Here is a 27,581-nt window from a genome sequence, read left to right as displayed (position 1 = left end):
CCAAGACCGGAAGAAGCTGCAGAAGATCGTGAACACAGCCCAGCACATCACACGAACCAATCTTCCATCCTTGGACTCACTTTACGCTGCACACTGTCGGAGCAGTGCTGCCAGGAAAATCAATTGCACGACCCACCCAGCCAACACACTTTTTGTCCCTCTTCCCTCCGGGAGAAGGTTCAGGAGCATGAAGATTCGTACGGTCAGATTTGGGAACAGCTTCTTTCCAACAGTGATAAGACTGCTGAACAGATCCTAACCCGGATCTGGACTGTACCTTCCAAATATCCAAACTTGACTTGCACTACCTTACTTTCCCTTTTCTATTTTCTAATTATGATTTATAATTTAAATTTTTATTGTATTTACTTCGATTTGTACTTCAAGGAGCGCGAAGCGCAGAATCAAATATCACTGTGATGATTGTACGCTCTAGTATCAATTGTTTGGTGACAATAAAGTAAAAGTATTATTTATTTTTGGTTTGCACATTTATTGTCTTTTATACATAGGTTGTTTCAGTCTTAGCTTATGTGTAGTTTTTCATAAATTCTATTGAAATTCGTTTTTTTCTTGAAAATGTCTGCAAGAAAATAAATCTCAAGGTAGTATATGGTAACACACACTTTGACAAGAAATTTACTTTTACTTTGATTCTACAACTCATTTTTCAGTATTATTTACTTTAACTTTGTATGATTTGCATTGGTTGTTTATCAGTCTTTTTGCCTATAGATTTTTTTCATAAATTCTATTGTATTTCTTTATTTTTCCTATAAATGCCTGTAAGAAAATGAAGTATATTCATAGTATGCGGTGACATATAGGTACTTTAATTACAAATTTACTTTGACTTTTGACATCTTGCACGAACATAAACTTGTCTTGATAGGTCTTTTGTGCATTAAGGTCTTGTTTTTGCAAAGTATTTTTCACGTATAATTTCGACTCTGTATGTACTTGTGTGCCAGTGATGCTGCTGCAGCAAGTACCTCTGCCTCACCGTATTTGTGCACATGACAATATCAACTGAGGGGGAAATAGACAGTCAACAGTTTAGCGAGGACTTTTCATTCAAATCGCATATATCTGAAATAAACAGAAAATAGTAGAAATAGGGTATGAGGAGAGAGTCACCGTTTCCGGTTGAAGACCCCACCTTCTGACACAAACCTCCACTTTTCTTCCCACAGAGTTGCTGAGTATATGCAGTATTTTCTGTTGCGCAAATAACTTTAAAAGATATATTACTTTTGAATAACTGTGACCCAGAAGGTGGCCGTTCAGCCCATTGAGTTGATGACAGTGTGCGCTCGCGCCCAGTTGCTGAAAGCGCCTGGGCACACCGCCGCCTTCCCCGTTTCGATTGGCTGCCGTTTTGCCGCGTGCGCCACAACTGCCATTTTGAATCAGGCTGCTAGTGGCGCGCTCTTTCGCTGCCTGCTACCCCGGAGGCAAAGCGTTTGGTGGTTGCGGGTCCGCTTCGGCCCTGCGAAGCGCAGGTAAGGCCCACTCCCTCTTGTGCGTGTGTTATCTCGCTCCCGCTCTTCGCCGTGTTGTGGAAGATGGCGCAAAGGGGGAGGGACAAAAAGTCCTGCTGAGAGCGAGAAGGAGTATGAGCGCCGCGGCCTTCTGCAGCCGGAACAGGCCGTTCCGAGCTGATCTCCTCCCGCTCTAGCAATGGGACCGGGCCGGCCCCTTTCTGAGGACGGATTCGTAGAGTGGACGCCGGGGTCAGAAAAGGAGATGATCTGTAGTCCCTCGTAGGGAAGCGGATCAAGTATGTTGTTTATAGTCGTGGCTTGCCGCGCCACCTCGCCGGGTTGTGTTCACAGTTACTTCCTCCTGCATCACTTGAGTACAGGGCATCTTTCAAGGCCGTTGTGAATTAAGTTATAGCGGTGGTTAAAAACGCAGGGATTCAGCCCTCCGATCCTGTGCCTCCGTGCGTCAGGATCGCGGCGGATCTAGCTTTGCTCCAATTTCATGCATTATCCTTCTCTTTATAGTCCATAGTCTGTTGACTTTATTTTGACTGGCCCTCCACAGACTATCGGAGACGAGAATTCCAACGATCCTTAATAGTTTAAGGACGGGTGATGCTATCGCCCAAGTCCCGTACGTCCCTTTTCCGTTCTGATACTGTCTTAGAATATCTTTGCCAGGCGAAGTGGCGACCGTGCGATTACCTTACTTTCCAAACTACGGAATGTAGCCTCGTCAAAATCAGGTTTATTATCACTGACATATGTCGTGAAATTTGTTGTTTTGCAGTACAGTGCAATACATAAAAGTTGCTATAAGAAATGGGAAAATAACAGATGGTGAGGTAGTGTCCATGGGTTCATGCACAGCTCTGGGATCTGATTGAGGGGAAGAAATTGTTCCTGAAACGTTGTATGTGTGTCTCTGGGGTCGTGTATTTCCTTCCTGATGGTAAGAAGCTGTGTCTTAGATTGTGAGGTTCATAATGATGGATGCCAGTTTCTTGGAGGCATTGCCTTTTGAAGATGTCTTTGGTGGGGGAGGCTAATACACATAATAGAATTGGGTTTGTTGACAATCTTCTGCGGCTTTTTCTGTGCATCAGTGCCTCCGTAGTAGACCTTGATGCAACCTGTCAGAATGTTCTCTGTGGTACATTTGTAGAAATTTGCTCGGAGTTTTTGGTAACATACCAAATCCACTCAAGCTGTTAATGAAATATAGCTACTGGCATGCCATCAATATGTTGGGTCCGAGATAGATCTTCAGGGATGTTAACATCCAGCAACTTGGGGATGCTCATCCTTTCCACTCACTGAAAACTGATGTGTATTCTCCCTACTTCCCCTTCCTGAAGTCTACTATCAATTCCTTGGTCTTACTGACATTAAGTGCAAGGTTGTTGTTGTGACACCACTCAACCATCTGATCATTTTCACTCATGTATGTCTCCTTGTCACCAGCTGCAAGTTTGCCAACAGTAGTTGTGCATTGGCAAATTTATAGTTGTTGTTTGAGTTGGCTAAGCACATGTCCTTGAGGTTGGCCTAAGTTCATTGTCAGCTTGGAGGAAATCTTATCTGAGATCTCTCTTTCAAGCTGCTGCTGTTTCTGCGCAAAGTAGTGCAATTTTTTTTCTTGCTCTTCTATTTCCTGCTATTATAAGCTTTTTGTGGAATGATGTCTTCGAGTCTGGTACTGCATTACAAGAAGTACCAGATATAAGATTAAAGCTTATTCCTGAAGGAAGAGTGGAAATTTAAATTGTTACAAAATGTAATTCATCTTATCCTGTCAATATTCTGATTATTGCTGATTTTTAAAATAGTAATTCGCATTCTATGAACATGCCAACACTTGAAAAAAAAATCCAGAACTGTCATGTAGCTTTTTTAAGTTCCTTGAGAACATAGTAGTAAATGGGAACATATTTATTTTCATTCAGAAAAAGAAACGTAAATCTGGACAGAACGAATCTCTTTTGGACAAACAGTTGGTTTCCATGATCATTGTTCCATTCAGTAATGCTTACTTCCACTTCATGTGAATTTTCATTTTATGGATGTTATTCAAGCAAAGAAACTTAATGCTGTGAGGAATATGTGAGGAAAGTAATGTTGTCTGGCATGGCCACAAGGATTTGCAAATTCAATTTCAGAAGTTCTATCATAATTTTGCCATAATATCACATGCTAGTTTTAAATTGGTGAATGGGGCTGTTGAAATATTTTGTATTTGGCAGTTTCTGGTCCATCTGAGATATTATTAATCATGTTCTTGGCAAAGTTTTTAAATAGAGAGCTGGTGATGTTAACATTTCTGGCTGAGTATAGATAATATGTGTGTACTTTAGCTTAGCCTGTAAGATTAGGTGCAGCACACTGCTGGTAATAGGAGTGCAAAGCAACAAAGGATCCGTAGTGTGTTGTACAGCAGCACTAACCACTTGCTCCATTATGTCATTAATGTAGACCGATGATTTGAAGTAAATCGTTATGATAGGATCTTCTGTAATGGAATATGTTCTGCAGCATTTGAATACATTAAGTTTGAACTGTAGCTACTGCTTTAGGACCTTGGCAAACAATGTGTGTAGGTGCAAAGTTCCACAAGCAGCAATGAGGCATTTATTAATTTTTTCCTGGGGGCATAACTAGTGAGCAAGGTGCAGGAGAACACTCCAGCTTCTCTGTCTTTGCATCCATTTGCAAAGCAGACTGAAATGAAGTTTTAATGCTCAAAGGCCACACTTCAGCATCATTCCTTCTGTTTTTAATCTGGAGCCGTTGCCGGTGGTTTGTCCTTGGTCCTTGAGTGGGTTTTAAACCCACAACTTTGAATGCTAAAGTGTTGCCACTAGTTGTACACAGCAGCCTTGCCTCCAATTTGGGTTTATTGATAAATGCCAGGTGATTAGACTGGATGCCAGCAAAGTAGCAACATGAATCAATAGTACATTTGCCTGGCAGGCTTTGAAAATGTACATGATTGGAATAAAATGCAAACACGAGGAAATCTGCAGATGCTGGAAATTCAAGCGACACAAACAAAATGCTGGTGGAACGCAGCAGGCCAGGCAGCATCTATAGGGAGAAACGCTGTCAACGTTTTGGGCTGAGACCCTTCGTCAGGACTAATTGAAAGGAAAGACTTTCCTTTCATTTAGTCTTGACGAAGGGTCTCGGCCTGAAACGTCGACAGCGCTTCTCATTACAGATTCTGCCTGGCCTGCTGCGTTCCACCAGCCTTTTGTGTGTGTTGCATGATTAGAATAAATCTTTACTGAATGTATGTTCTGCCTGACTTTGGTAGTTAATTAGTAAATGTTCATTCCTCAAAAGCAAGTGAAATAAACAGCATCTGATGAGAACAAAACTGGATTAACATTTCAAGTTCATGAGAACAAAACTCAAATGTTTTATTTCAAAATTGTAGAAATGGCTGAGGGTAGAGAGAAGAAACAATATCAGTAATCAGGAGAGACTGAATACAAGTTGTAGAGTGCAAACTGAGAGAATATGGTGAATGTGAAATACATTGATTTGCCTGAAAGAGAAGTAAATAAGAAAATGTAAAATTTAAATAGTGCATTAATGAAAACAAAGGTGAGTGAAAAACACTGCAACTGAGATCCTAAACTCTTGCATTCTGTTGTTTCTCTGGCTCTGTCATGTTTCCTTGATGACACCAGTTCTTCATAATTACCTTCTTTAACAGTGTTTGCCATCTATTGTATTTAATAGGGCTATTGCCACAACTACCATTTCCTGCATTAGAATGCTATTGGGACAGGAGAATCAGAATGTTTAATTATCACCAGCATATGTTGTGAAGCTTGTTGTTTTGTGGCAGCAGAATAGTGCAATGCATACTGAAATATATATAAATTACAGTAAGATAAGGTGTACATTAATTTTAATATGTTGTGCAAAAAGAGCAAAAGGGGATGGGGAACAATGAGGGTTCATTGTCCATTCAGAAATCTGATGGTGGGCAGGAACAAGCTGTACCTAAAATGTTGAATGTAGCTCTCTGATAGCGTTGAGAAGAGGGTATGTCCTGGGTGATGGATGTTGTCTCCTTTTGAAGATGTTCTTGATGTTAGGGAGGCTGGTGCCCATGATGGAGCTAGCTGAGTTTGCAACTTTTTTTCTGAACCAGAGCAGTGGCCCCTCCATACCGGACTATGATGAAACCAGTTAGCATGCTCTCCACTGTACAGCTGTAGAAATTTGCTAGAGTCATTGGTGACATACAATTCTCTTGAAAATCCTAGTGAAAAATGCAGGCGGTCTTTGTAATTGCATATGTTGGGCCCAGGATAGATCTTAAGAGATGTTAACACCCAAGAACTTGAAACTTCTTGCCCTTTTCACTACTGAGCCCTTGATGACTGGTGTCCTGTTCCTTCGATTTTCCCCTTCCTGAATTCCTCAATCATCCTTTGGTCTTACTCTCTTGGAGATTGAAGATGTCCTTGAACACTCCTGGCAGTTGGTTGGCACAGGTTTTCAGAGCAGTACCAGGTACACCATCAGGGCCTGACGCCTTGTGAATGTTCACCTTTTTGAAAGATGTTCTGACATCGGCCTTTAAGACAGCACAAGGTCACCAGATACTGCAGGGATTTGCACAGGTGTAATTATATTCTGCCGTTCAAAGCGTACGTAAAAAGTGCTCACTCATCTGGGGATGAACCATAACAGCCATTCACGATGCAGGTATCTCCCGCTTTACGAAAGTTTGCTTTTACGAAAGACCTACATTAGCACCTGTTTTCACTAACTGAAAGAAATCCGAAGAGGATTTTCACTTTTACGGAAAAAGGAGCGTTTAGCATTTGTTTTGAGGCGAGCCATTATAGAGGCAGTGTGCACCCTGGGCAGTGAGAGTGGCGAAAAGCAAAAATAGTGTTCAGCGTTTGTTTTGCTCTCTGCATCAAGTCCCCATTTGGTAGGTTATTTTTTGGGTCTGAGAACACTTAAAAAAATTTTCCCGTATAAATTAATGGTAATTGCTTTGTCGCTTTACACCATTTCAGTTTATGAAAGATTTCATAGGAACGCTCTACTTTCGGATAGTGGGGGAAACCTGTGTAGGTTTCGCTTTGTAGGAAGAAATTACCTGAAAACCCTGCCAGAGCTGACATGCATCTGATTCTGTCTCTAGCTTCAATTGGAATTGTTTTCTCACCCTTAAAATGTGTTCCATCAGTTGTATCTGGAATTCTTGTATAGTTATGGGTCACTATCTTGAATGCCACAGATGTATTCCTCAGCACACTACGAATCTCTTGGTTTATCCATGGCTTTTGGTTTGGGTGCGCCCAGTATGTTCTCAAAGGCAATCACTCTTCCACACAGGTTTTGATGGAATTGGTTACACCTGTCGCATTTTCATTCAGATTCAAAGATTAATCTCTGACTATTGTGTAGTTTACCTACTCAAACCATTCCTGTAAGAGTTCCTCTGCCTCCCTTGACCAAACCCTCTTGGTCCTCACCACTGGTGCTGTAGTCCTTAGTTTCCGTTTGCTGGGAGTACAGCTATGTGAAGGGACATTCCAAATTGCAGGCACATTAGGTGATCTTATGGTGGTGTAACAGTAGTCAAGTATGTTGGCTCCTCTGGTTCTACAGGTGATATATTTGTGGTAGTTGGACGGAGACTTCTTTAAGCTGGCCTGGTTGAAATCTTTTGCAATGATAGTGCAACAGGGTGCGCTGTTTCGTGATTGCTGATCACTGTGCTCAGCTCCTCCAGTGCCTGCCTAACATTTGGCAGGGTTTGGAATGTACTCTGCTGTCAGGATGGTGGTGGTTTACTATTTCAGCAGATAAAATGGATCACACTCAATCATTAGATGTTCCAGGTCGGATGAGCAGGATTGAGATAGGACTGCCATGTCTGTGCATCATGATGAGTTAATCATGTAGCATACTCTGCCTCCACTACCCTTCAGAAACTCAGCTGTCCTGTCAATGAGGTGGATGGTGACGCCCTTGGACTGTAGTGCTGCATCCAAAATGGTGGGGATGAGCCATGTTTCTGTCCATGAAGCAGGTTACACAGCAGTCCTGATGTCCCTCAGATACTGCAATCTTGCTCTCAGGTCTTCAATTTGTTTTGTTTCCCAGAGACTGTACATTTGTCAGCAAGATAGAGGTGGGGGGGGGGGGGGGGAGTGTCTAAGGGCTTTGCGTTTTAACCTTACTTTAAAGATGAACTGCTCTCACAACCTGAGTCTGCAGTCCAGGGTCTCCCAATTTTGAGGATTGATAGATATTTTTTAAAAGCCTTTAAACATACTTGCTTGCTGCAGTACCCGTGGCTGTGGCTGGATTTCAGCTGTAGACTGTAATATCATAAGCAGGAATATTTGATGATTCCCTTCAGAGCTACACACAAAGAGTTGCCACTTATCCACACCATCTTAAAAAAGTCAAAAGATTCTGCAGATGTTGCAGATCTTTAGCTACTGGAAGTGAAAAAATGACCAGTGAAAGCAGTTCTGTTGGTTAATCAATTGAACGTGGAGATAGGAAGATGAAGGAAAGGGGAAGGCTTTCCTTTTTCTGGATGAGAGAAGTTGAGACTGAAGTGTGGAAAATAGAACAGATGTCATTGATATCCTTAAGTGGTGAGGAAGAAACTCCACTGTTAAGAACAAAGGAAGACATTTTGGAAGCTTTGGTACAGAAGATGTTATCAGAATGGGTATAATAGAAGTGAACAGTAGAACAAAATCTTTTATCTTAGTGATCCAGCATTCTGCTATCCAATATAAGGAAAGTGTTTGCCATTTTCCATCGTCTCCATATTCAACAGGTAGGTCATTTTGGAAATTCTGCTGTCTTCAATGTATTGTCACCATGGTCACGTCTCTCTACTTTTCAACTTGCAAAGGGATCAGTCCTCTAGCCATCTAATATTCTTCCATCTTCAATGACCACTCTTCTACTAGGTTCAGATCCTTTGTTCACTGTTAACGATTTTTTAACATTTCTCTGTTCACATGCTATGTGACCTGAAGTTTTCCAGCATTTGATTTCCAGGATCTTTGGTTTTCTTTTGGTGTTCAATTGCTTAAAGTAAGTTTAAACTGTGTATTAAACACTAAATATAAATAATGCAAATAAATGAGCACAGGAAGGAACATGAAAACACGTTTTCCCAAATGCTTATTGGTAAGACTATTCTTGTGCTTCTGTGAATTCAACTATTTAAATCCTCCACTCCAAGGGTAACAGCAAAAGGCCTGCAGAAATCTCTTGAACTTACTATCTCTTCCTGTGTCCAGTAATGGTATTCGTGGATGGACACTACGAAGGAAACCACTGCTGTCTAAAATAAAACATTGCTGCCCATCTTAAGTTTGCAAAAGGCCATCTGGATGTTCCACAGTGCTTCTGGGACCAGGTTCTCTGGACAGAGGAGACAAAAGTTGTACTTTTTGGCAGAAATGCACATCACTATGTTTAGAGGAAAGGGGGCACAACACACCAACACCAAAACCTCATCTCAGCTGTGAAGCATGGTGGAAGGAGATCATGGTTTGGGGCTGTTTTGCTGCCTCAAGACCTGGGCAGCTTGCAATTGTTGAGGGAATAATGAATTCAAAATTGTATCAAGACATTTTAAAGGAGCGTGTCAGGCTAGCAGTCTGTCACCTGAAGCTTAATAGAAATTAGATGATGCAATAAGACAATATCTTGAAATGTGAATAAATCAACAACAGAATGGTTTAAAAAGAAGAAAGTCCGTGTTTTGAAATGGCCAAGTCAGAGTCCAGATCTTAACCCAGTTGAGGTGCTGTGGCATGCAAGGTAACCCAGAAATATTGATGAACTGAAAAAGTTTTGTATGGAGGAATGGTCTAAAATTCCTCCTTGTTGTGCAAGTCTGATCAGCAGCTACAGAAAACGTTTGATGGAGGTTATTGCTGCTAAAGGAGGTTCTACCAGTTATTAAATACAAGGGTTCACATACTATTTCCACCCTCAACAGTGAATAATTAAACAATGTGTTCAGTAATGACGTGACAAGTACAGTTGTTTATGTGTTACTAGTTTAGGCAGATTGTGTTTGTCTATTGTGATTAAGATGAAGATCAGACCACATTTTGAGTAATGCAGAAAACCAGACAATTGCAAAGGGTTCACAAACTTTTTCTTGCAGCTGTTCAAAAAAAGGAATTATCCTGCACCACCTTATCACCTACATTGCAGTTTAGGCCAGTTTACAAGCCCTTATAGCACACTATGTTCAAGCTTAGGTGGTGGAAAGTATTTAAAAGCATGTTGTGCAATTTCACACCAGCTTGATATGACCCAGTGTCAAGAATTCTGAAATGCAATAAATGCTGAGTCATTAAGAATTTATCTGTCATGAAGAACAGTGGGTATTGGGCAGGACATTGAATTGGTCATGTGGCCTACTAATGCTCCTGCTTACCTTTTTCAAATTGACTTTTTTTAGTCTATACTTGATGGTGAGCTTGGGTTGCATCATTTTAAATACCATGTTATAATGCTGATATATTTTTATTCATGCTAATATCAGCTACGTAATTGCTAATGTGCATTTTCTTTGTAATTGACCTATTCTGTCACAGAAGTAGTAAAGATGTCTACACCTGAAAAAGGAGGAAAGGCTGAAGGAACAAAGAAGAAAAATAAGCCTGATAAGTCTTCCACAAAAACAGAGGAAGAAAAAATGGAAAGTGAAGAGGAAGAGGAAGAAAGAGGTATACAAATCAGCCCTTTTAAATTTAAAGAGCTTTAAGTCAAAAATTGTTTTGAAGGTACATTTAATGTCAGGAATGTATACAATGTACATCTTGAAATGCTAAATGGATACCAATTTAATGTTGCAGTTGGATTACTGGAAAGATGTCCTATTGTAGAGGGGAAAAGGGAAAAGAAAAAAGTGGAAAGATTGACTTTACAAGTGACGCCATCTGCAAAAGAGACATTCAGTATTCCTGAAGGTAAACATTCCAAAGTTTTGTGGTCCTAATTGCTAGGTTTTAATGTTGTAATTACTTTTTGTGGGGGATGGGAACAGAAAAGGTGTTTGGATAGATCTTGGAGTTCGTGATGCTGTGTGGTCTGTAGAAGGAATGGGGATGATTTGATTTTTTAAAGTTTTTTAAGTCTATGTTCTTGGGTAAATTGTGTTCCTTGGAAGGAGAAGAGGACCATATTCCATAGTATGTGAACTGTAACAGTTGTATTTTAAGGGTAAAATAAGTTCATACACAATTAGTAACAAATTGAAATGCCTGAAGATTGAATGTATCATTAAAACCATTGATTGGTTAGTCTTGGATGATTTGAAATTATTTTGATCGGGGTCTTAAATAGAAAATTAATTGTTGAATTAATAATTTTGTATTTGCACAGTTCACCTGGATGTGTTCAACATGTATTAAACGTGTAAGATTTCTGTTGCCTTAAAATTTTTGAATACATTGGATTCTTGTTAATTGGGGCAAGTACAGCAGCTCTCCTAATTAGCTGAAGTTTCATGGAAATAGTTTGAGGTACAGAAAAGACAACTTATCGTTTAACTGAGTAACAAACTAGGTATTTAAATGAAATACAGAACAAATTAGAACACTACTGATGTTAGGACAGTGCTATGAAACTATTAGTTCCTAATCATTATTGACAAACAAATTCATCCAGAGTACGCTTCCAAGTTCTTTTGATTGACTGTAAATGAACAAAATCAGCACAAGCACCTAGTGCAGATAATGAACTACCTTCATACAATGCTGCTGACAGGTGCATCCTCCAAATCTTCATTTTCGTTGTAACATTCAAGATAATTGTCAATACTTTAATTCTTCATAGTTCCTAACTTGTTTCATCCTAGCCATTTCTGGCATCTCCAAGCCCAACTGTTCAAAATTGCAGTGAGCAAATCAGTTCTGAATTGTCTTGACTGTTTACTTTTGACAACTATCAGTGACAAAAATCACTTTTTTTTAAAACACACGCACAGCTGAAACTATTTTAAAACTTCACTGTAAGCAGTGTAGTGTCGCTAACAGCCGAACAAATTTGTGCAGCTGATGCTAGTTAGAAACTATTTGGCAACAGTGTCCTGACCCAATTAAACAGCATGGTGATCCATATACAGTCAGCCCTCCTTATCCGCGAGGGATTGGTTCTGGACCCCTCGTGGATACCAAAATTCACAGATGCTCAAGTCCCTTATACAACCTGTCTCAATCTGGTGGACCTTAGGACCCAGCAGAACCCCAGACCTTATTTAACCTGTCTCAGAGCGGTGGACATTAGGACCCCGGCGCCAGAGCTCTGAATGCGCAGTGTTTCTGTTCACGAAAATAATCACGATTGGAAAATAAAGTGGAAATAATAAAGCGATCGGAAAGGGGTGAAATGCCATCGGTCATTGGAAAAGCATTAGGCTAGGTCGGTCAACGATCAGAACAATTTTAAAGGATAAAATGAGAAAAGCTCTGCCCCGATGAAAGCTACAATTATTACTAAGCAACACAGTGGTTTAATTATTAGGTTTTGGGTTTTTGATCCTCCACATCAACCCGGCACGGTGGAGAGCGCACTAGGGAGCGATCTGTCCCAAGCCTGGTGCTGAAACATACATTCTAAAGTGTTTTATATGCATAAAAAGGTAAAATATATACTATATATTAAGACAAACGTTTGACTAACTGACGCTAAATAATACCAGATGTACCTGTTCTGACTTGCTTAGTAAGAGAACTTCCGATTTTTTTCGATTCCAATGCACGATAACTCATGCACATCCTCCCGTATACTTCAAATCATGTCTAGATTACTTATAATACCTAATACAATATAAATACTATGTAAAGTGGTTGTTATACTGCATTGTTTAGGGAATAATGACAAGAAAAAAAAGTCTGTACATGCTCGAACAACAAGTGCTAGAAGAGCACTTCTGGGTTTTTGCGATTCGCAGATGGTTGAATTCGCGCATGCGGAATCCGCGGATAAGGAGCGCCGACTGTAAGCAGCTGCCCTGATTAACTGATGGACCAATTAACGGGAATCCACTTTACTTAATGGGGAACAGAACTGAAAGCAAGTTGCCCACTCGTGTCTCTCATTCAGATGTCAGTTGTAGTCAAACACAGATATGCAGCATGGAAAAAGATACTTTGGCTCACTAGTCTGCATTAGCCATCATTGATCCATTTATATTAATCTCACATTGATCCTGTTATTTTTTAAATTTTCCCCATATCAACTCCATGCAGATGTTACCACTCACTTGTGCACCTTACACTGTTCAATTGATCGGTCAGCCCACATGTCCATGGGATGTGGGAGAAATCCAGAGTGCCTGGAAGTGGTTCTTATTAATTATGAAGATGAGTAAACGTACCACAAATACAAAACTAATCTTCATCCATTATTCATAGGATGTGTTCAGCTTTGGAAGTTTTAAGTTGTGGAAGATAAAAGGTGTATAGACTTAAAGATTCTCTTTAACTTAACTATTTAAAGTATTTTTTTAAAAACCTGATGGATCAACTGTGTGCATTGTTAAAATAATGTGCAAGACATTAATAATTTATGAGTTTGTTTTGACTAGGTAGAGGTACAAGGCTGGGAGAAATTGAGAGAATACAGTATTTCATGAGCAAAACAAAGGCTGAAGATCTCAAAATACTGCACAAAGTCTTATACAATAGGCCAGGTTCGGTAAGATGACTGAAAACTTGTTTGTTATTGTTCATTTTAAGTAATCTGACAAACTTTTAAAGTTGTATGATGCTAGGACTTTCTAAATGAAATAACATTTTATTGCTTGCTTAATTTTATAAGGATCCCATGCTGAGTGGGTTATCTTGAAAACTCAGTTGCAATGCAGCCTTTGCACTAGACCAAGATTAGGATTTATAGACAATAGGTGCAAGAGTCGGCCCTTCGAGGCAGCACCGCCGCCATTCACTGTGATCATGGCTGATCATCCACAGTCAGTACCCCGTTCCTGCCTTCTCCCCATATCCCTTGACTCCGCTATCTTTAACAGCTCTATCTAACTCTTTCTTGAAAGCATCCAGAGAATTGGCCTCCACTGCCTTCTGAGGTAGAGCATTTCACAGATCCACAACTCTCTGGGTGAAAAAGTTTTTCCTCAACTCCGTTCTAAATGGCCTACCCCTTATTCTTAAACTGTGGCCTCTGGTTCTGGACTCCTCCAACACTGGGAATATGTTTCCTGCCTCTAGCATGTCCAATCCCTTAATAATATGTTTCAATCAGATCCCCCCTCATCCTTCTAAATTCCAGTGTATCCAATCTTTCAACATATGACAGTCCCACCTCGTGACAGGATTAACCTCGTGAACTTACACTGCACTCCCTCAATAGCAAGAATGTCCTTCCTCAAATTTGGAGACCAAAACTGCACACAATATTCCAGGTATGGTCTCACCAGGGCCCTGTACAACTGCACAAGAACCTCTTTGCTCCTATACTCAACTCCCCTTGTTATGAAGGCCAAGATGCCATTAGCTCTCTTCACTGCCTGTTGTACCTGCATGCTTACTTTCAGTGACTGATGAACAAGGACACCCAGATCTCGTTGTACTTCCCCTTTTCCTAACTTGACACCATTCAGATAGTAATCTGCCTTCCTGTTGTTGCCACCAAAGTGGATAACCTCACATTTATCCACATTAAACTGCATCTCCCATGCATCTGCCCACTCACCCAACCTGTCCAAGTCACCTGGCTTTCTCATAACATCCTTCTCACATTTTACACTGCCACCCAGCTTTGTGTCATTTGCAAATTTGCTAATGTTACTTTTAATCCCTTCATCTAAATCATTAATGTACAAACCCCATTTCCAGAAAAGTTAGGATATTTTCCAAAATGCAATAAAAACAAAAATCTGTGATATGTTAATTCACGTGAACCTTTATTTAACTGACAAAAGTACAAAGAAAATATTTTCAATAGTTTTACTGACCAACTTAATTGTATTTTGTAAATATACACAAAATTAGAATTTGATGGCTGCAACACACTCAACAAAAGTTGGGACAGAGGCATGTTTACCATTGTGTTACATCACCTTTCCTTTTAATAACACTTTTTAATCATTTTGGAACTGAGGATACTACCGTAATTGTAGTAGATTTGCAATTGGAAATTTTGTCCATTCTTGCTTGATATAAGATTTCAGCTGCTCAGCAGTCCGTGGTCTCCGTTGTCTGATTCTCCTCTTCATGATGCGCCATACATTTTCAATAGGAGATAGATCTGGACTGGCAGCAGGCCAGTCAAGCACACGCACTCTGTGTCTACAAAGCCATGCTGTTGTAGCCCGTGCAGAATGTGGTCTGGCATTGTCCTGCTGAAATAAGCATGGATGTCCCGGGAAGAGACGTTGCCTTGATGGCAACATATGTCTCTCTAAAATCCTAATACACACCTCAGAGTCAATGGTACCTTCACATACATGCAACTCACCCATGCCATGGGCACTGATGCACCCCCATACCATCACAGATGCTGGCTTTTGCACCTTTCGCTAATAACAATCAGGATGGTCATTTTCATCTTTGGCACAGAGAACTCAACGCCCATTTTTTCCGAAAACTAGCTGAAATGTGGACTCGTCTGACCACAGCACATGGTTCCACAGTCTTTCGGTCCATCTGAGATGAGCTCGGGCCCAGAGAACCTGCCGGCGTTTCTGCATAGAGTTGATGTATGGCTTCCTCCTTGCATAATACAGTTGGAAGTTGCATTTCTGGATGCAGCGACGGACTGTGTTAAGTGACAATGGTTTTCTGAAGTACTCCCGAGTCCAGGTGGCTATAATTGTCACAGTAGCATGACGGTTTCTTAGGCAGTGCCGCCTGAGGGCTCGAAGATCACGTGCGTTCAACAGTGGTTTCCGACCTTGCTCTTTACGCACTGAGATGCTCTGAATTCTCTGCAATCTTGCGTTGGGAAATGTTCCTTTTGAACTGACAAACAATTCTCTCACGAATTTTGGCACAAAGGGGTGAGCCACGACCCATCCTTGCTTGCAAAGACTGAGCCTTTGATGGACACTACTTTTATACCCAGTCATGATACCTCACCTGCTACCAATTAGCCTGCTTAATGTGGAGTCTTCCAAACTGGTGTTACTTGAATATTCTGTGCATTTTTCAATCTTATTTTAACTCTGTCCCAACTTTTGTTGAGTATGTTGCAGCCATCAAACTCTAAATTTGTGTATATTTACAAAATACAATTAAATTGGTCAGTAAAACTATTAAAAATCTTTGTACTTTTGTCAGTTAAATAAAGGTTCACGTGAATTAACATATCACAGATTTTTGTTTTTATTGCATTTTGGAAAATATCCCAACTTTTCTGGAAATGGGGTTTGTATATTGTAAATAGCTGCGGTCCCAGCACTGATCCTTGAGGTACCCCACTAGTCACTGTCTGCCATTCTGAAAGGGACCCGTTAATCCCTACTCTTTGTTTCCTGTCTGCCAACCAATTTTCTATCATGTCGGTATCCTACCCCCCAATACCATGTGCTCTAATTTTGCCCACTAATCTCCAATGTGGGACCTTATCAAAGTCTTTCTGAAAGTCCAGGTACACTACATCCACTGGCTCTCCCTTGTCCATTTTCATTGTTACATCCTCAAAAAAATCCTGAAGATTCCATGATTTCCCCTTCGTAAATCCATGCTGACTCGGACTGATCCTGTTACTGCTATCCAAATGTGCCGCTATTTCAACTTTTATAATTAACTCCAGCATCTTCCCCACCACTGATGTCAGGCTAACTGGTCGATAATTCCCTGTTTTCTCTTTCCCTCCTTTAAAAAGTGGGATAACATTAGCTACCCTCCAATCCACAGGTACTGATCCTGAATCTATAGAACATTGGAAAATGATTACCAATGTGTCCACGATTTCTAGAGCCACCTCCTTAAGTACCCTGAAATGCAGACCATCAGGCCCTGAGGATGTATCAGCCTTCAGTCCCATCAGTCTACCCAACACCATTTTCTGGCTAATGTGAATTTCCTTCAGTTCCTCCGTTACCCTAGGTCCTCTGGCCACTATTATATCTCGGAGATTGTTTGTGTCTTCCCTAGTGATGACAGATCCAAAGTTGTTCAACTCGTCTGCCATTTCCTTGTTCCCCATAATGATTTCACCCATTTCTGTCTTCAAGGGCACAACTTTGGTCTTAACTTATTTTTTCCTCTTCACATACCTAAAAAAGCTTTTACTGTCCTCCTTTAAATTCTTGGCTAGCTTACCTTCGTACCTCATCTTTTCTCCCCATATTGCTTTTTTAGTGATCTTCTGTTGCTCTTTAAAAATTTCCCAATCCTCTGGCTTCCTGCTCATCTTTGCTTTGTTATACTTCTCTTTTATTTTTATACTGTCCCTGACTTCCTTTGTCAGCCACGGTCGCCCTTTACTCCCCTTAGAATCTTTCTTCCTCTTTGGAATGAACTGATCCTGCACCTCCTGTACTATTCCCAGAAATACCTGCCATTGTTGTTCCACTGTCATCCCTGCTAGGGTATTTTTCCAGTCAACTTTGGCCAGCTCCTCCCTCATGGCTCCATAGTCCCCTTTGTTCAACTGTAATACTGACACTTCCGATTTTCCCTTCTCCCTCTCAAATTGTAGATTAAAACTTATTATATTCTAGTCACTAACTCCTATGGCTCCTTGACCTCGAGTTCCCTTATCAAATCCGGTTCATTACACAACACTAAATCCAGAATTGCCTTCTCCCTGATAGGCTCCAGTACAAGCTGCTCTAAAAATCCATCTCAGAGGCACTCCACAAGCTTCCTTTCTTGGGGTCCAGTACCAGCCTGATTTTCCCAGTCTACCTGTATGTTGAAATCCCCCTAACAACCATAGCATTACCTTTGCGACGTGCCAATTTTAACTCTTGATTCAACTTGCACCCTATATCCAGGCTACTGTTTGGGGCCCTGTAGATAACTCCCATTAGGTCTTTCTGCCCTTACAATTTCTCAGTTCTATCCATACTGACCGTCCCTTTTGTAGATTTTGTATAATTCATCCTTACCCCAAAACAGATCCCAGTGGTCTAAGAATCTAATTTCCTGCTTCCCGCACCAGCTCCTCACCCACACATTCGGATCCACTATCCCCCTATTCCTGCTCTTACCAGCACAAGGAACTGGAAGCAAACCGGAGATAACCACCCTGGAGGTCCTGCTTTTCAGCCGCCTTCTGAGTTCTCTTAAGTCACACTGCAAAATTTCTTACCTCTTCTTCCCGACGTCATTTGTGCTGACATACACTACCACTTCCGGCTGTTCACCTTCACCCTTGAGGTCCATGAAGTCCTGGATCATGGCACCAGGGAGGCAGCACACTGTCCTTAAATCCCACCTGTTGCCGCAGATTTGTTTTTTTTCTTGTGAAATTTTCTGAACACCTTTAAGGAGGCTTTCCTTTACATAACAGTTCATGGGAGTTGGTGATATTTATGTATAACACTGAAGTAGCAATGGTCATAGCTGACAATGGCATTAGTTAACATTTTCTGTTTCTTACATAAACTGACATACAAACACTTCCAACAGGGATTTTAAGTTAATCCTCTCCTGATTGCAATAGATCCTTTTTTATGCCATGGATCAACACCATTAAGCAAGGTTGGGAACCCCTGCAATAGAGTTAAGTTCAGTGTTAATGAAGTACAGACCAAGGATTTAAATCTGTATATTCCATGGCATGGCTGGGCTACTCACTAAATGCAAATACCTAATCCCCAGTTGGTAGGTTAATTGGTCATTGTAAATTGTCCCATGATTTAGGCTAGGGTTAAGTCGGGGGTTGCTGGGAGGTGTGGTTTGAAGGGCCTACTCTGCGATATACATCAATAATAAATAGATATTCTGTTTACAATGGGAAGGTATGATGCATTCATTTTTAATACTCTAATCCAGTCAGTATATGTGACATTTACTTTGAATACCCTTTATTAATGAGTTGTTTCTTGTCTTTGGTGCTTTTCAGCTTCCCACATTGAAGAAAAACATTCGTCTCTTCACTGGATTCGCATTTGAAAGTGGCAGTGACCAGCACAAGAAAAAAGAAGAGATACTGAAAAAGTGAGTGGCCAAGTATTCAATTTTTGCATTGCATGCTATTAAGAGTATATGTTCCAAAATTGAATATTATGGATAAAAACATTTAAAATGCTTTTACCTTGGTGTCATTAATTAGGTTTAAAGTAACTGTACATGTATTTAGTGTGAATTAAATTTGTCATTTGAGTCCAAGTAGTATTGAAATATTCTGCTATAACACATGTATCCATAACACAGATTGGATACAAAGCAATTAATGGCGATAGGAACACTATTTACATTACACGGTCTGAATTGGTGATAACATGATTTAGTTTGGGAACCAGAGAACCACTTAAGAGACACTTTTGAAATAGACAACCAGGACAAAAAGCTGCCTGGTTTGGGGGAGGGTAGGAAGAGTCATAGGTGTTTCCATTGTCTCTCAAAATCAGTCTGCTAGTTTCACCATGGGAGGATATTTGAAATTGAGAAGTAAATCACTATTAGAAATTGTGCAACCATACTTGTATGCAGTTTGTAATGTAACTTGTATAATCTAGTATTTTAGCTTGCACTAACATAACAAATTTAATAGTTATTTAAAACCTTTCTTTTTGAAAATCCTCCTGGAAAATTTACTTGTTATAAATCTGAAACTTTACCTCAGTCTACTTTCCTATTGACACAATTTTTAAAATATGGTTTTCTATAATGCAAAGTTTCTTTGGAACACAGCTTACTGGGATGGTTAATACATTATCAGGATCCTGATGAAGGGTCTTGGCCAAAGCATCAACTGTTTGCTGTTTTCCATGGATGCTGCCTGACCTGCTGAGTTCCTCCAGCATTTTTGTGTATGTTGCTTGGATTTCCAGCATCTGGATTTTCTTGAGTTTGTGGTTTGGCTTCAATTTTCCAAAATTGGAGATTCAGGAATTATTTGATTGGATTAGAAAATAGCAAATCTATTACTCAGAAAAAGTCATAGGAATATTTGGTTGTCATTATAACTGTTGTAGTAGGCCACAATTAAAATAGAAGTCACAGTAATCTAATAATCACCATGTCTTGCTTTTCTGAAAGCAATTGATCCTGTTTGATCAATTTATTGGAGTTCTTTACAGAATGACTAGAATTTCCAGTAGGCATTTGATTAGGTGTTACATCATTGGTCTTTTGCAAATCAAGCCTCCAACTCCAGGAGATAACATATGGTGTTGATACAAAGCTTATTGATCAAGCAGAAAATGGAGCAGGCCTAAACAGTTCTTTTTCCAGTTGGGTGTGCTACAGGGATCAATGCTGCTATTTTGACTTCTTGTTTGAAGGCACTAAAGTCATAGTTGTAAAATTTGTTGATGATACAAAGATGTTAGGAAAGTAAGTTGTGAAGAGAATTTGAAGATACAAACAGATAATTGTATGTTAAATGAATGGGCAAAGGATTTGATTAATGCGGTGTAATGGGGTAAATGTGAAGCTGATTATTTTTTTCTAAAATTGAAACTACAATATAGTGAGACCTTTAAGATGCATAAAGGTATGAGTGCACTTTTGCATGATTTGCAAATGGCTAGTTGCGGGTAAGCAGAAAGGTAGGAAAACAAGGAAGTGGTTTTGTTTATTGAACACAAAATTAGGGAGCCTATTCAGTTTTATAGGCAATTATTGAGACTACATCAAGCGATTGCACATAGTATTGATCTCTTTAAGGAAAAATGTTAAATTAGAAGCAGTGAGGAAAGTACTTGTATTCAGTTAACTTTAGACAAGCAAAAAGGAATCTGATTGAAATGTAAGGTTCTAAGGGGTCTTTACATGATGAATGCTTCCTCCAGTGGGAGGCAGTTCATTGTTTGAAAATGAAACAAAGTACAAAAGAGAAAGAATCAATAGTTCTCAGCTCCGGGGTCATGTTAATGCCCTATTTTCAGAATTACAGAGAGAGCGTGGAAATGGGTCTCAGCCTTGCAAGACCATGTTGACCAACAACTGGCTGTTTGCACTAATGCTGTGTTAATCACATTTTTTATTTTTACAGCTTTACCTTGACTCCACCCCTACTCACTTCTTTCCTTCCTCCTCCCAATTTATAATGCGTTATTTGAAGCTTATGTGAATAATAAAATCATAATTCCTGTAAGGGGGTAAAGAATGCATTAGTAGCTCAATCACATTGATATGTATATTAGATTAAAAACTGATTATCAGGCACCTGATTGTTTGGAAATCATGTTGGTCTGGCATCTGGTTTACTCACTTGTCTGGAATATGAATTGAAAGTCCACAGTGCAAATAGGGAGTGTGGCTACAGCCAGAGGTCTGGAGTGTTGCTGGGGCCTTGATTTGTGCAGCCAGGGCTATGGTTGATGTTTCAACACCAAGTATCAGAAATGTGTATAAAGTTTACAACTGAAACTGGGGTCTGGAGTGCTTACATCTTTCCTGCTCCATTCAGCTCATTGAGTTCACCAGAAAAAGTATTATACCACTGTATGACATGAGAGAAAAACAAGTATGTTTGAGTATGTGTTTTTAAAAATCTGATAATCCATAAAATGTGCTAATTGAGCATCAACTAAGTTCTAAATGGATTATGCTGGAGTTTTACTTTTTTTTTGAAAGAGCAAAATCAATTTTTTTTCTTGATTTCCTATACTGCTTGTAGGGCTTTACACTTTTATTTTATATGCTTTGTCAACCTATTTCCAAGAACAACTTTATAAAAATATGAACCCAGAAGTACTTAAAATTAAATGTCTTCATCAGAGGCAGTTGCTGTTTGAAGCAGCTTTGTCTTACAGGACCTTGTTGAACGTAGAAGGTCAGCTCAACTGACCCTTCACATCCAGGTGAAGTTTGGGTAAGCAGCATGCAGGTTCCAAAGACCAATAATTGTCTTTGATAATTCACTGACAAAGACTTAGCCTTTGACAACTGGACAAAATGCTACAGGAAGGCACCTGAAGACACTTCATTTTTTAATGAAAAAGAGTGTGCTTTCTAATGTTTGTACTGATCGATTCTTTTTTTTTGTCTGCCATCTCCCCCCTCCTTTTTATAATTTTAGGAATCCAATATCAGTATTGAAGGTGATCTGTACTGTCCTGGATCTGGAAAGAAAGGGCACTAAAGATGAACTTGTATCAAAAATTTTGAACTTCTTGATGAGACCCAAAGCATCTGGGAAGGTGATGTTTTGAAATCTGAGTTGCTTATTTGAAAAGGGGCAAAACTCATTATGCAATCTACACTCATTTTAGTATTTTAATTGCAGCCTTTAAAGTATAATGACAGCGGGGATTATCTCTGTAATACCACTCTAAAATGTGTAAAAGGCAGGTTATTAGGAAAAGGATTGGATTAATCTCCATTTGGAAAACTGGGGATTAATTAAAAATGGTCAGCATGATTTTGGCAGGACAATCCTATCTGACCAATTTGGATTTTTTTGAAGAGATAACTAAATGTATTAATGAGGGCATGATTCCTTGGTGTACTTTTACTAAAGCCTTCAACAAAGTTACATATGAAATTGGTTGGAGGGTTAGAGCCCATGGAAGCCAATGCAAGTTGGCAAATTAGATCTAAGTTGGCTTGGTGGTGGAAAGCACAGGGTGACACTGCTTTTAATGATTAGAACCATATGACGATTGGTGTTCTGCAGGGAGTGATACTAGGCCCTTATTTTCGATGTTAATAGCTCAAATATAAATGTAATAGGTAAGGTTAGTAAATTTGTAGATGGCATTAAAATTGGTGTTCGTAGGATAGTTCAAGGCTACAGGTTAATATTAATCAGTTGTTAAGATGGGCAGAGTAATGGCACATGGAATTTAATCCTGATAGGTGGTCATTAAGACATTATAAATGTACTCCAGGGAGCACGAAGCGCAGAATCAAATATCGCTGTGATGATTGTACACTCTAGTATCAATTGTTTGGTAACAATAAAGTAAAGTAAATGACTAGGCCTTTGGGAGTATTATAAGACCTTGGTGTAAAAGTCCATGAGTCCTGTAAGGTAACTAAGGTGATGAAGAAGTCATATGAAATGGCTGGCTTCGTTAACCAGGACAGAGAATACAAGAGCAGAGAAATTGTAATATTTTCAGAAGGCATTTGATAAGGTCCCACATAGGAGATTGGTGGGTAAAATCAAAGCTCGTGGCATCGGGGGGAAGACATTGACATGGATAGAAAACTGGTTGGCAGTTAGAAAGCAAAGGGTAGCGGTGAATGGGTGTTTCTCGGAATGGCAGGTGGTGACTAGTGGGGTGCCACAGGGCTCGGTATTGGGACCACAGCTGTTTACAATTTACGTCAACGATTTAGATGAAGGCATTGAGAATAACATCAGCAGATTTGCAGATGATACTAAGGTGGGTGGCAGTGTGACGTGATGAGGATGTTAGGAGAATTCAGGGTGACTTGGATAGGCTGGGTGAGTGGGCAGATACTTGGCAGATGGCGTTTAATGTGAATAACTGTGAGGTTATCCACTTTGGGAGTAAGAACAGGAAGGCAGATTATTATCTGAACGGTGTAGAGTTAGGTAAGGGAGAAATACAAAGAGATCTAGGAGTCCTTGTTCATCAGTCACTGAAGGTGAATGAGCAAGTGCAGCAGGCAGTGAAGAAGGCTAATGGAATGTTGGCCTTTATTACAAAGGGAATTGAGTACAAGAGCAAGGAAATCCTCTTGCATTTGTACAGAGCCCTGGTGAGACCACACCTGGAGTATTGTGTACAGTTTTGGTCTCCAGGGTTAAGGAAGGACATCCTGGCTGTAGAGGAAGTGCAGCGTAGATTCACGAGGTTAATTCCTGGGATGTCTGGACTGTCTTACGCAGAGAGGTTAGAGAGACTGGGCTTGTACACGCTGGAATTAAGGAGATTGAGAGGGGATCTGATTGCAACATATAAGATTATTAAGGGATTGGACAAGGTAGAGGCAGGAAATATGTTCCTGATGCTGGAGAGTCCAGTACCAGAGGGCATGGTTTGAGAATAAGGGGTAGGTCATTTAGGACAGAGTTAAGGAAAAACTTCTTCTCCCAGAGAGTTGTGGGGGTCTGGAATGCACTGCCTCGGAAGGTAGTGGAGGCTGTTATGAATGTACCACAGCTCTGAGGGGCCGAAGGGTGCGGGGTAGCCCCCTCCTTTGTGAGAATCGCAAGATCACTATTGAGTCAATTCAGGAGACCCAGGAAATGAGAGAAAGACATGCCGAATCCACAAGGCGTTGGAATGTGCCTTGGCCTCCTAGAGGTGGACCCATTGATGCCGGCTATTGTCTCTTGGAGACGGACTTGTGTATTGCATCCTGTACGATGCCATCAAAGCCCCAGGCAATGAACCAAGGAGGAGGTTGGTGGAGGAATTGCATCATCCCCAACCTGATTGACACCTGAGACCCTGTGAGTCAGGATAAAAAGAGGGTCTGTGGGAACAGTCCCTCAGACGCACCAGAAGAAACGCTAGCGATCCCGTAATAACGAAAGCCGGTGGAAGGCCACGTGCGTCCGCTTCCATTTGCCCGGAATCGGTGACCTTTGCCACGGAAAAACGGTTTATGGCTAACAACGGGGAACTCAACTCTCAACGACTCTCGAAGGATTGACATCATAAACAGAATGGGCAAGTTTTAACCCGTCTCTCTCTCTCTCCAACAATTGCCACACAGGGTCCCCAACGGCGGCAGCCTGTATGAACTGAACGAACTATATATTTCCATCAGACAATTCATTATCCCCTAGACAACGATACAGCTTATTTCTTATTGATTATTATTATACCCGCGCTTTTAGATTTAGTATTGACAACGTATATTATCTGTGTGTTTGCATTGATATTATTTTTGTGTATTTCTATCAATAAATACTGTTAAAAATAGTACCATCAGACTTCAACGGACCTCTCTATCTTTGCTGGTAAGTGACCCAGTTACGGGGTACATAACAAGGCCAATTCTCTGGATGCTTTCAAGAAGGAGCTAGATAGGTATCTTATGGATAGGGGAATCAAGGGATATGGGGACAAGGCAGAAACCGGGTATTGATAGTAGATGATCAGCCATGATCTCAAAATGGCGGTGCAGGCTCGAAGGGCCGAATGGTCTACTTCTGCACCTATTGTCTATAACCTTATGAAATACAAGTTGGATGACAGCTCGAATTCTATGTGCATTCCTGCTTGCCAGATTATAGGAAGATGTGTTTGCACTGGAGGAGCTGCAGAGGAAATTCACTGGGATGTTGCCTAGAATGGAGTGTTTCATTTAGGAGAGGTTGGATAGCATGAAGTGAAGGAAGATCTGATAGAATTGTACAGAATTGAAAGGCATAGATGGTAGGAATATTTCCTCATAGAGCGGTCAAAAATTAGAGGGCTTGAGATTTCTGAGTAAGAAATTAGGAGGTAACCTAAGGAAGTTTCTTCTTGAAATCTGGAATGCACTATAAGAAAGTGATGGGGCAGTACATTTAGATTTTATGAAGGACCTAGACAAGCACTTGAATCATAGAGGCATAGAAGGCTGTGGACCAAGGATTGGTAAATGGGATAAACATAGATGGGTCCTTGTTGGGCAGGTTGGACATGATGGGCTTTTCCTTACTATGTGACTCTGACTTTGGTTGTTTTTTCTTATAACTATCATCAGAAGTTTATAATTAGGTTTGTTTCCATTATCTGCTAAAATTAATTTGTAATCACAAGCAAAATCTATGAACCAGAATGAAATTACTACTTTTAATATTAGAATGTATAAATGTACAATAATTTTATTCATTCTCATGTACAAAAAATGCAACATTGACAAAAATACTGCAAAGAAAAACTTAGGACCACGCTTATTATCTTTAAATAAAAATATTACAGGTCTTAACCATATAGTCAAATTACTTTGCAGGTTCTAGGTATGATACTTAAATCAAATAAAATTATTTTGCTTTTAATTACATATGTAGTCACTACCAAAGCCCAAGAAAAAGCGTCAAAAGGGTGGAAAGAAGGAAAGTTCAGGGTCCAAGAAGAAATCAAAGGCTTTAGAAGAGATTCTTACAGATGAATCCAGCAGTGAGGAAGAAAAGAAAGAACAGGAAAAATCTTCACATGAAAGCGATGTGGAAGAAACAGTGGAGGTTTGTAATTATCATTCCTGAAAGTGTTGTAGAGTCTCTCTCTCCCCCCCCCCCCCCCTTACAGGAATTAACTAGTTGTTTTTAACATTTATACTGATGTATAATTATAAGAGTGAGCAAGGCCTCCCCAAAACATTTGACGGGTGCCAAAGGCAGTATAGGAGAGAGCAGAGGCCTCTGGGCATGCTGGAGTCTGTGCTAGCTAGGTTGAGGGCTGGCCTCTCCTGTTGGTGCTGCTTGATGAAGACTGCTTGTTGTTGCAGAAGCATGTTTCCAGGACGACATCCCATGTACCATCAATCTGACCATGATGCTCAGGCACTACATTTTTTTTAATGACTATGTTTTTCTGCTGTTTTAACTATCTGATGCTGTTGTGTGTGCTGTGTTTTGCATCTTGGCTCTGGAGGAATGCTGTTTTGTTTGGATATATTCATGAGTATGGTTGAATTGTGGCGACCCACTTCCTAGCGCACTCGAACCGGCTCACAAATAGCCAGCACGCAGGCACAAAGGCCAGGTCCGGAACAAAGGGAAGAAGCCTGCGGGGGGGTTTTTGAGTACATGTTCCTTAGAGCATCCGCGCCCAGGGAGGGCGAGATGAGGGAGGCTTTAAAGCAGGGCTGTGAAGTTCGAATAAAATCATCTTTAATTGCAGTTTACCGACTCTGTGTCGTTATTTTAGCACTGCGTGTAGCACACCGCTACAATTGGTGACCCCGACGGTCCAAACGATTTTTGGACCGGAGATGACCGACACCGCATCTGTTCATGCGGTTTCATTGAAACTGCCAAGCTTCTGGACGCTGCGACCTCACCTATGGTTCCAGCAAGCAGAAGCCCAATTCCACATTCGGCAGATAACCTCAGAGGACACACGTTACTACTACATGGTGAGCTCCCTCGACCAGGACACAGCGGCCCAGGTAGCGGAGTTCGTACAGTCTCCCCCGGCGGACGGCAAATACACGGAATTCAAAGCCTTGCTTGTAAGGACTTTCGGACTCTCACGGCGCGAGCGGGCTGCCCGTTTACTGCACCTGGATAGCTTGGGAGACAGACCTCCATCGGCTTTAATGTATGAGATGTTGTCTTTGGCCGGCGGACACACACCCTGCCTCATGTTTGAGCAGGCATTCCTGGAGCAGCTGCCCGAGGACATACGCCTGCTGCTGTCCGACGCGGATTTCAGCGACGCCTGGAAGGTGGCAACCTGGGCGGACTTGCTGTGGAACGCCAAGAAGGTGAGTGGGGCGTCCATCGCACAGATCAACAGGCCACGCTCCCAGCAGCAAACCAGTCCAGGCCTGGCCGCAGTGCCCGCTAGCCCCAGAGGCAGGGGTGGGGAGCCCAACGAACAATGGTGTTTCTACCACCAGCAGTGGGGCGCAGAAGCCCGCCGTTGTCGCCTGCCCTGCCAGTTCCTGGGAAACGCCAGGGCCAGCCGCCGCTGATGGCTACGGCGGCTGGCCATTGGGATAGCCTCCTGTATGTGTGGGACAAGAGGTCGGGACGCCGTTTTTTGGTCGACACCGGTGCTGAGATCAGCGTCTTACCTCCGACAAGTTACGACACCCGCAACAGGGCACCGGGTCCCCCACTGAGGGCCATGAACGGCAGCACGGTAAGGACCTATGGCACCCGTATGGTGCAGCTACAGTTCGGCTCCAGCCGGTTCACGTGGGACTTCACACTGGCCGCCGTAGCCCAACCGCTTCTGGGCACGGATTTTTTGCAGGCTCACAGCCTGCAGGTCGACCTGCCGAGGCAGAGGCTGGTCCACACCGAGACCTTTCAGACGTCATCTCTGGGAGAAGCCCAGTTGCCATCGAGGGGCGC

At 41.2% G+C, this 27,581-nt stretch overlaps 1 protein-coding gene across 1 annotated transcript in view; it reads left to right on the top strand.

Moving 5' to 3' along the window:
- The first annotated feature begins 1,353 nt into the window (after nt 1-1,353).
- The window catches only part of dek (DEK proto-oncogene), a 35,442-nt gene continuing 9,214 nt past the window's right edge, over nt 1,354-27,581 (top strand). The window contains exons 1-7 of the mRNA XM_073024011.1: nt 1,354-1,502; nt 10,100-10,231; nt 10,361-10,474; nt 13,096-13,205; nt 18,543-18,637; nt 21,669-21,789; nt 25,569-25,742. Of these exons, the coding sequence (XP_072880112.1) occupies nt 10,111-10,231; nt 10,361-10,474; nt 13,096-13,205; nt 18,543-18,637; nt 21,669-21,789; nt 25,569-25,742 (735 nt within the window). The 5' untranslated portion in view covers nt 1,354-1,502; nt 10,100-10,110. The remainder of the gene's footprint in view (nt 1,503-10,099; nt 10,232-10,360; nt 10,475-13,095; nt 13,206-18,542; nt 18,638-21,668; nt 21,790-25,568; nt 25,743-27,581) is intronic.

Source organism: Hemitrygon akajei, chromosome 20 (assembly GCF_048418815.1).
Source record: "Hemitrygon akajei chromosome 20, sHemAka1.3, whole genome shotgun sequence".
Classification (NCBI taxonomy): Eukaryota; Metazoa; Chordata; class Chondrichthyes; order Myliobatiformes; family Dasyatidae; genus Hemitrygon; species Hemitrygon akajei.
Note: the sequence above shows the minus strand (reverse complement) of the source record. Positions and strands in the feature narration are given on the sequence as shown.